Genomic DNA, 10,210 nt, shown 5'->3' with positions numbered 1-10,210 from the left:
AAATCTGTGCAATGTTATAAATCACGTGGATGGACTACGGGTGTGCTGTGCTGAAAGTGGACAGGCACATCAGTCAATGGAATGAGCAGTGTAATATAATTAGAAGAAAATGGCCAGTATGAGGTGTGAGTGATCCAGCAGGACATTGGACCCGTGCATGCAGCCCAAAAATGGGCTCCCATGGCCTATCCTAGAGGCAGGCATGGTGTTTGATGCAATGACGGCCACTTCATTATAACAGCCTCCTCAAGTCCCACGCTGCATTCCACGTTTATAGGGAACATATGGGGAAGCCTGCAATTTTTAGACCACAAAATAAGCCCCTTTGCAGCTGGACGCACGACCGCACTGGGTCCTTTTTGCCTTGTGAGCCACACCCGAGAGGCGTAGGACCACTGACAGTGATTAAACCACCACAGTTTTCTCAGCAAAACAGGAGTTATATTAAGCTTAAATACAGGGGCTTGATAAACAAGGCCTGGGCAGGGGAAAAAAAGAATTGAGTGAAAGACGGCCACAATGATCTTCAGACTATTTTCCCCTCACGGTCATGGGCAGTGCAAAGCCATGAGATACATTTCAAAACATGAAGCAGATGTTTACCTAGACAAAGAAGAAAAAACACAGAGCGGACTGAGGACGGAGAAAAAGGCCTTGACTCCAGCGCTTTCTTCAAATGTCAAGTCTGGACTGCACTACAATGGAGCCAATTCCCGTTCTTGCACAATGCTGTGGGATGGTCCTATATTTGTTTTGCATTTCTCTATTCCTCACTGAAAATCCAGAGGCAACATCTCTAACCACAAATGGACAAAAATAAGGAAACTGACAATAATCTGAAACAGTCTCCTTGTGAAAACAGAAAAATGTATTACACACTTAAATGAAATCTGAAAAACAAAACAATATGAATGATTACCAGCAACATGTCTCACTCGCACAAATACATGCACGTAAAATGATTATAAACTGAAACAACCACAAGCCTGTGTACTGTGAGGCCGGCGCTCCAGCGTCCCCTTTTCTAAACAGATGCAGACGAGTGCTGGCTCGTGCAGACCAGAACCCTGCAGAGACCCTTCACTCCATATGAAGCGGGAGGAAAACTACAAAGCCAAATGTCTTAAAACTACCCATTTTTTTCTTATGGTAAAGAATCTTAAACATGACTCAGCCATCAGCCATCATGCCCTGGCCTTTGCAGAGAGTACTCTTTCCCTGTGGGCCTGTGTGACAGCAGTACCTCTTGCTCAGCAGGGAGACACAGAGCTGTAATCTGTCCTTGGGCTGGCAGGCCAGGGCCGAGGCCATGTCGGGAGGCAGCAGAGGTGTTAGAAGAGGAAGCCTCGCTGTGTGTGAGGTTAAGTCAGAGGCCTGTAGTGGCCGCGTGGACGGACTGATAAAAGCCCTGGGGCCGCGGCTGTGGCCTCAGCGTTCGGCCACACTTGCCGACACGCCGTGTCATTTAGCCCGCGCTGCCGCCTAACTCAACGGCAACTGCTCATTTACAGGGCAGTGCGGGCTACCAGGAAGAGCGGCAAAGTTCTCTCTCTCTTTCTCTCTCGCACACACACTCTCAGAACATGGTACTGTATATACACATACAAACACATGCTGTGGTCCACGCAGCAGTTTTGTCCAGCAATTAGCAGAGGACAGCATGGGCTGACATTCACACACAAGCAGTGTGAATCACACACAGAGCAGACACAGTCACACACACACACACACACACACTCGCGTACACGCACACACACTCTCACACAGGTTTCTAGGGAAAGCAATTGGGTCACGTGAGTGACCAGACAGTGGTTTGGGTCTGTTGTCCCATGGCCAGACATGGTCAGTGTGTCACTGAGAGACAGGAGAAAGGAGAGAGGAAGTCTGGATACCACAGGTTTGCAAATGCCAGTGATTTGTACATTCTCACACACACACACACACACACAGAGGCAGAAACACACATACTCATGTAATACTGCAAGACTGTCAGGTTAACAGCACCGCAACAAACAGTCTTTGTCTCTGACTGCAAACTTATCTCTCTGCTCGTCAGCTCATGCCTGTGCGAATCTGAAGCAACATGAATCATTTCCTGTTTTTCTCACAACTGCAGAAGAAACAAATAAATAGCTTACAAACAAATAAATGGCAACACCGGTCTCAAATCACATCTCAGGCTGCTTCTGTACAAGCAGAAAATGAACCTAGAAAATGAAAACGTGTGAAACCACAATCAGGTTAAATTGCTTTGCTCTTTCAGAGGGGGAAAGAGACTACGCTTGGCCACAAGTGCTCCAGTTTCTTTTTTTCATAGCGCACTAGGAAGCTTATAGGTAAAAATAAAAAAAGGTATGTTTTTAAAGCCAAGTGAACTCAAACTGAAAGAAATGCGTTTCGGGGGGTGTGGTCATATTAAAAAGGGCTGAAATAAAATCCAAAAAGGATTCAGACAAAGTGCAGAGCAAAGAAAAACTGTAAATACAACCTGAAACAGGAGAATGACAGAGAGGAGAGGAGGACCCAAGGTAGAGTCGAGCGACTGGCAGCGCTGCTTCTAATGAGACTAAGATTATGATACTATCAAGTGGTAAGTGAGGGTGGAGGTTTTGCAGGCCCAAAACCACCGGTTCTTACAAACACAGATGTGCTGTGAGTCAGACAAACTTTAAACTAGCACAGGACATACATACACAGTCAAGAACAACACGCTCAGTGTTGTTCAGCAGTTAGACTGACACTTTCCTGTCTCCCAGCAGCAGCTAAAGCTGCAGTTACCTCTCATTTTCTCATTCTCTTCATCCTATTCACACTTATGTTTTCTCTCTCGCGTGTGTGCACGCTCGTGTTTTAATGCATCTCCGGCTCTTCTACAGCGCTGTCTGCAAACCTCGGTGAGCCACAGTGGCGCAGGTCGCTGCCTTGTTTGAGCTCAAAAGAAAATAAAATGTTTCCAAAACTTGGACGACCAATGAAAAGTGAGAGTGAAGACGACGAGTCAGACAAGGAGAAGCATGGAAAGTAAAAACCGAAGCGCAGAAACCAGAGAAAAAGCAAAGACGATAGCACAAGAAGGGAGGGAGGGGAAGGAGGGCGAGAGGGTGGGAGGGAGAGGCCCGGTGACCTCACGTGACATGTGATGTGGGCTCCACCACTCACGGAGAGGAGTGTGTGTATGTGTCTCTGTGTGGAGGATGGCGAGGAGGATGCAGATACACTGTGGCTTTTAGCCTCTTACTAGCACTGACGCTCCAGTCAGGCCACCACCATCGTGGGAGAGAAAGACAGACCACGCTATCAGGCTCGCTGGCTAACCTCAGACCCTCAGTTCCCTGCGTGACAGAAGGACCACAAACCCAGCCCTCCCCGCCGGGCCGCTTCCACCACCCGGGCTCCGTTAGGTGGGCCCCCTCTCATCTCCAGCCCTGGTGAGTCCACCTCCACACCTGGAGACACGAATGCTGCTGTTTTTGCTGTGTTAAACTGCTCGTCTCTCAACTGCCTTCGCTTTCTGTTTCTTCTTTTCTTTCTCCCTCTGACCCTCTTCTCTCTCAAACGTCTCCTGGTGCTGCTGCTGCTAACACATGCTGCTGCTCTCTCTGCAGGCTTGTGGCTTGGGATTCCTGTGGTAGTCACAAACCCTAGATTCTTGGTTGCAAACGGGCTCTGAGCTCCAGGAGTTTCGTCCTCTCTGCTCTCCTTCCTTCTCTCTCCTGTGCTTGGTTGCTGTGTTTCAATCCTCCTTTTTGCCTCCCCCAAGTTGGAGATCGACTGAAGCGAGGGCTCCACGCCGTTCTGCCTTCCCTGTCATGGCATCCAACAGCATCTTTGACTCCTTCTCCAACTACAGCAGCAGTCTACTCAGAGGTGAGTCCTCCCCTCTGCCCCCCCCTTTCCACTCACCCCCCTCCCTCCCACCTCTGTCCCACCCTCTGTCCAGTTGTTTGGAATCTGCAGCTTGGTCAGTTTGACAACCTGTTTCTTTTGACAAAAGACATTGACATGAATATGTTCAGATATGAGGGCTGGGTGCTTCTTGTGGAGTGTGAACGCATTCATCTCTCTGTCCACACACACTCAGACGTACGCTGAGGGAGGTTCACAAAGGAGGATCTGATTTGCACGGTAGCCCTCATCTAGTTGACTGATATGGCCCTTAAATGCCTCCGCCTCGCCGCTCCTGTGTTTTCTGTAGGCTTGATGGAGTAGCGCCATAATGGGATTCTCACCACAGACATTCATTATCAAGTGAAACTCGGCGCTCTCACCGTGAGAATACGAGCTCAGAGGCTCCATGTGACTGGGCCCTTTACTGGAACACGGCAATACAATAAAAGAGCAAAGAAAAAAACATATTAGGCTCTCTCACTCTGCTTTACTTCCAGGAGGTACTTTTGGTCTGTGTGGTGAGGTGAGTGCACTATACTTGGCGACGCTGAACACCAGCCTCAATGAAGAAGCCATTTGTTGCCATGGCAATTCCAATCAGACGGCTTTTACTTGCAAATAGTGAGGCTCTTAAGTGTTGAGCAGCAGAGGAAACTTTTACCTGTTTTTCACGAGAATATTTGTTGAGTTTCCTCCTGTGAGGGCTGACAAACCTCTTGAAAACACAAACATTAAGCAGACTTGACACACAGGCTGTTAATCTGATGGCGGCCAGGGGACTCAGTTGTTCCCACTGTTTGTCACACTACCGCTGAGACAGCCACCGAAAAGGCAGCAGAAAAAAACTAAATCTCCTTCCCAATTAAGGCCTCGTTGCAGTGTTAATTAGAGGCAGCCACAGGAGAAGCACGACCAGCTCCTAATTGTTTGCAGAGTATATGTTAAAATATCTGGAGCCTCGCACACACACAGTCGAACGCACACTCGGTACATCTGCGTCTCACATGAGAACAATCCTCTGATATCCTCATTGGAACCGCAGTGACAGGGGATGATGTTCCAGTGTTCTCACAGCTTCTACAGACACCCGGGCATTTATAGTTTCCTCCTGACAAGGCTCAGGCCTCCCCCCTCCCCTTTTCTTCTCTATAACTGCAGGGTCTGCATCCCTTTAGCTCCTCACCGTTCACAGATCAGAGTGTCACCAACTTCAGGCTTCACGCATGCGGTCCATCAGGCTTTTGGACCGTTTTACCCTCTGACCTTCTAACGTAATGTGCTTTTGGGTGCCTGATTTCCTACCAGAGCAGTGAGACGGGATGTGAGACTGCAGGTCAAGAGGGGGAAAAGAGACAAGCATTTAAAGCTGTAATCATCCATTGGAAATCATTAGTGAATATGCAATATCCTTTTACAATTCGTTCTGTCAGGAGACTGAAACCCAACTGCAAGGGAACAAAAGGCCAAGAGTCATTAAATCCTCCAGTTCAATCTGAAAGCATTTCAGATCGGGAGTACCTCATGTAAGCAAAATACCCCAGCGGTTAGTTTAACAACTTGCATTACACAGGCAAAGCAATTTGGCAAGTTCTCTTTTAGACTCAAATCAAACTGAAATTAAGAGGAACGGTTACAGAAAATCAAAGAGACTGTTAAATGTCTGGCGTCCCAAGCTCTGACTTTAATACTGTGCGACATGAAGTTTATGGAAATATTGTATTCATCTATTCAGAAGTCAGGAAAAGCTCGTTCATTTGAAAAATGACGCAAAAAAGAAAATACACTCATTAAAGTTACTGAATTTCTAAAACCGAGTTCTAAATTCCTTATAAAAGTAAAGCGATTAAGACCTTTAACATCGTTATTTAAAAAATGGGCTCCCATGGCCATTTAAAAAAAGGAAACCGGCGCAATCGGCAATATCAGCGCGATTCAAATACTAACAGCCTGCACTGTAGGTGTTATATTGATAACAAGATATTTCAGTCTCACACTGCAGACAGAGAACACATGTAAGCATGTGATGTGCAACATCAGATGCACTTCGCGTGAGAAGCAAGAGGACGCCTCACCTCAGAAACCTCAGTCCTCCGCTAAAGCTCAGGGAGACACACACAAACACTCATACACGTAGAACATATGACACATGCACACCGAGTCACCAAGAAAACAGACAGGCGGAGCAGCTGTCTTTCTCATGGTGTCCAACTCGGTAGTGAGCACAAGAAAGCGCTAATAGTCTGACAGTTAGTGTGTTCAGAGAGCGAGAAAGACTTCGAGCTTTGCGTCAGCGAAGCATTAATCTGATGCAGACTCACAGTGCTGCTGCAGTTCACTGATAATAACCACAATGAGGCTGCACCTGCTAACCCTCACACAGCAGCACCACTGTTTAATCAGAAGGCAGTATTTCTGAGACTTTTTTTTTTTTTTTTTTTTAAAAAGCACCAGACTCCCCCTACGAGGCAGAATTGTATAAACTAGAGTTTTCCGATTCTCTTTGCACCAGGTGGGCTACCTGGTTTATAGCAGCTGTGACTGGGCCTCTGTGGTGGGTCATATCCTTGGCTCAGTTTCTGTCACCACATTTTGGAAGAGCCGCCATGTTCCCTGCAGGCTGCTTTATACAGGGATCCGTTTTTTAGAGTGTTACGCTCTTAGGAGCCAGCTCTCTTTGTGGCAGAGAAAAAGGCCCCGGTTTATTAGGGTGGGAATGGTTTTATATGTTTGGCTTATTGCGCTGCATGAATGGAAGTGAGGGCTTGTGTGTGAGAAACGCGCCATGCCTCACCACAGTTGTAGCGAGGTTATTTTGGAGGGTTCTGGGAGGTGGTCTGGTTTGTTCTACAAGTTTCGGGGAGGGAGAAGCCTGAGAGACGCATGCACAGTGTGAGAAAAAGACACTTTAAATGCATCAAAATGAGTCATTCACAGGGGATAAAACTCAAGATGAATTTCAAGCTAAGAACCACTGACAAATAAAAGGCCGCTATACAGTAGCTCAAAAAAGAAAAAGGCTATAAATTTGACAGAACACATGGCCGGCCTCTGGTGAATTTATTAATAACAAAGTCATATGGTGAAGGTTTTTCCCCCCCTCTCTTAAATTAACATGCTTGATTGGAGCCCATTCAAAATCCTGCTGAGTGTGAGGCCCCTGAGTGACGCCAAAACATGAAGACTGGGCTGAGCCGGCTGAAATCTGTAACCAGATATTAAGAGTTTCAATATTCTAAAGTGAAAGCAAATAATAGAAAACTCATGACAGCCACAGAGCGGCAAAATCCTGTCTCCAATTTAGCCGAGTATAATATCTATTTATAAAACTCTGAAGGCATATTGGATAGAAGGAACGCTCTGGACTTGATTAAGGCTGTAAACGTTTTTGGAGGTACTTATTTACTTTTTGGTCCGTCTCGCCGTTTTCACCATCTGTCAACACGACTTTATGGGAAACACTTTCAGGGGTTGCCAGTAAGATGGCTTCCAGGTAGAGTATGCAGAGGGGCGTGCTGATTATGTGGTCGACTAATCCCAAACCTGCCTCCGCCCTTGTACACTTTTGGCTCAAACCACCATGCTCAGCGTTGCGTTGGTCAAGGTTAAAGTCGTGCTAAGTGCAGTAGTAAATACAATTTTCTGGTGGTCGGCAAGCAACCGCAGGGGCCAGATTCTTTTCAGCCAATCTGATAATATGGATTTATGCTGTAGAGGTCTGTCTAACGGACGGGGGGGAAAAAAAGCGTTCTGAAAGGTTCAGCAACTTCTTTCAACAAACAATCCTGGAGGGGGGGATGTTTCTGAATTCTACTGGAAAGCAAAGCGTAGCCGCGTCGACTCTGAAGCGGCATCCAGTGAGTGAGGAGCGAATGTGATCTGAGGCCGGTGTCGGGCCAAGCAGGCAGGAAGAGCGCTCGGCTCGGCGTCTCAGCCCCCTCTAACGCAGTTCATCCAGAAGTTAGTCTGCATGTTAAACTCTGATGTGATTGTGCATGGCAGCTGTGAGAGCGCTGACCTCCGGGGATGTATGCTGAACACATTGAGGTCACCGTCAGATGGCACAAAAAAAAGGAGTGAATATGTACTATAGGCTTACATGATAATTAAAGCACAGCAGCTGAAAATAATTGCATTGAAAGGCACAATGTCCAGATATGATGCAAGTGATGTAAGAGGAATTTCTAATGTCTAGACCAGCTTCTTCAACAGGGATGTTAAAATCGAAACAGGAACAAACTACATGCAAGCAGGAAAATATGCAGACTTTGAAAATGCTTGCGTAATTGGATAATGAGGTGGAAACGGTCACAATATAAAATTCTTTAGCTTGATTTTTAAAAAGTAATGCCCATACCGGATGAGGCTCTTCTGTTCCTATGACTCATTCCTTTATGGTTAATTTGCTTCACTTATGAGCTGATAATATTTCATATAAACCCTTAAGTTAAAATGATTATATCCACATCACTGTTATTAGACCCTTCATGATCTCATTCCTCCTGCATGGCGGAAGACTAAATTAAGGAAAAGCCGTTCTCGCAATTTTCTGTTTCTTAATTTTGTTTTAAACCTACGCCCTAAACCACAGGCCGGCCCCACAGCTTATTACATGGTAAGCCTGGGATTGTAGAAAAAAACGCAAGTATTATTGTAAGCTAATTTATATATTATTAACCTAAATTTATGCAGCAATTACGCTGGTATATGGAATTTGCTTGCAATTTTCAGCAAAGCTGGAAATAAAATAAACAATTGGAAGTCAAACCTGAAATAAAACATCTCAGGTTTAGTTTGTTTTCAGTAACTCTGGCTAGAATTAGAGAGCTGTGACCTGGGTTTGACTCAGATGAAGAAGACTTGTTGTTTAGACCCCTCCCTGTATCGTTTAACAGATGTTGTCAACAACATCCTTTTCTGCTTCACCAAGAAGGAGGCAAGGCAAAAATGGCCTGTGACTAAGCACAATGTCGATTGCTGCGCACTTTTGTTTTTAACATTACAGTTGCATTCTAACCCACAAATTACTTTAATGGGCGGGAAAGGGTCTGGTCGGCAGCACATAAAATGACTCAAACTTATGGAGATCCCACATGTTCAGAAACATATCAGCAGACAGCAACTCTTTTTTTTTTTTTTTTTACATAAGATGGAAGACAGGAGGAACAGGGGGTTTTATTTTATCATGTGTGAAAGTTTAGCAAAGATCTAAGGCTCAGAGGAACTCATTCTGTCACCATCAAAGGATTAAAAGGAATGTTTTTCACAGACAAAAAAAATAAAAAAATCCATCCTCCAGACTGAATCTCCACGTCATTATGTGCAACTTTAATCATGCTCAAAACATCCTTATAGCCTATCCCTCTTCCCATAAGCAATAAAGAAAAAACTTAATTACGGTGGAGGAAAAATGCAGATAATGATAGGATGTGAGAAGCTGCAGGCTATGAGATGTTTTCAGATTCTCTACTTTCCTCTATTTTCCCAGATTTTTTTTTTCCTCAACTTGTTTACATACAGTTAATTGTCGTTACTGCAATAAAACATGTTTTTGGGTTGCTTCTTCCCTCCCCTCAAACATAACTTAAACCACAGGGAATTGATTTTTGTGGAGACAGCTTTTCAAAAATGGGATTTTAGTTTTCTCTTGGTCTATTCACTGGGGGGTACAAATAACTGTGCTAACTGCATCAGTAATGGGCCACCTAATTGTGCTTTTCAACTGCACTGCAGAGGGAGGATGCAAATGTCAGCATTTGGCATTATCATTTATGTTTTGACTAACAGATGAGTGAAGGTATAGTTTGACATTTGGGTAAATAAGCTTACTTGCTCTGTTACTGAAAGTTAGATGAGAAGATTGATGCCACTTATATTAAATGTCAGCTGAATATGAACCAGCAGTCAGTTAGCTTAGCTTAGCATAAAGACTGGAAAGAGGCGGCAGCAGCTGGCTCGATCAAATCGTCGAAAAATCTGCCCTCTACCTTGTGTGAAACTAACTAATTAACACATTGTGTCTTGTTTGTTTAGTTTGCACAAAAACTGAAGAGCAAAAATTACACTTCATGGTTCTAGGGGGGTTGTGTGGTGGACTGTTTCATGGCCAGGGGCAGTACCCCAGAAATAGTCCCACACATAATAAATAGTTTTTTAAATTACAATTTTTGTCCCACATAAAAGCATTTCCCAAATATCAAACTACTCCTGTAAGTTAGAAGTTTTAAAATTTGAATTAATTAAACATTTATTATCTGCTCCCCCCTCAAATGTTGCACATATCTCCATATTCTACTTTTGCTTGTTCTGCCACCTTTCTACATCA

The 10,210-nt window shown here is 44.8% G+C and overlaps 1 protein-coding gene across 1 annotated transcript in view; it reads left to right on the top strand.

The window, feature by feature from the left end:
* Nucleotides 1-3,315: 3,315 nt before the first annotated feature.
* runx3 (RUNX family transcription factor 3) overlaps nt 3,316-10,210 on the top strand; it is a 49,292-nt gene continuing 42,397 nt past the window's right edge. Inside the window, exons 1-2 of the mRNA XM_070979435.1 lie at nt 3,316-3,428; nt 3,761-3,867. Of these exons, the coding sequence (XP_070835536.1) occupies nt 3,810-3,867 (58 nt within the window). The 5' untranslated portion in view covers nt 3,316-3,428; nt 3,761-3,809. The remainder of the gene's footprint in view (nt 3,429-3,760; nt 3,868-10,210) is intronic.

Source organism: Chaetodon trifascialis, chromosome 14, assembly GCF_039877785.1.
Source record: "Chaetodon trifascialis isolate fChaTrf1 chromosome 14, fChaTrf1.hap1, whole genome shotgun sequence".
Lineage (NCBI taxonomy): Eukaryota > Metazoa > Chordata > Actinopteri > Chaetodontiformes > Chaetodontidae > Chaetodon > Chaetodon trifascialis.
Note: the sequence above shows the minus strand (reverse complement) of the source record. Positions and strands in the feature narration are given on the sequence as shown.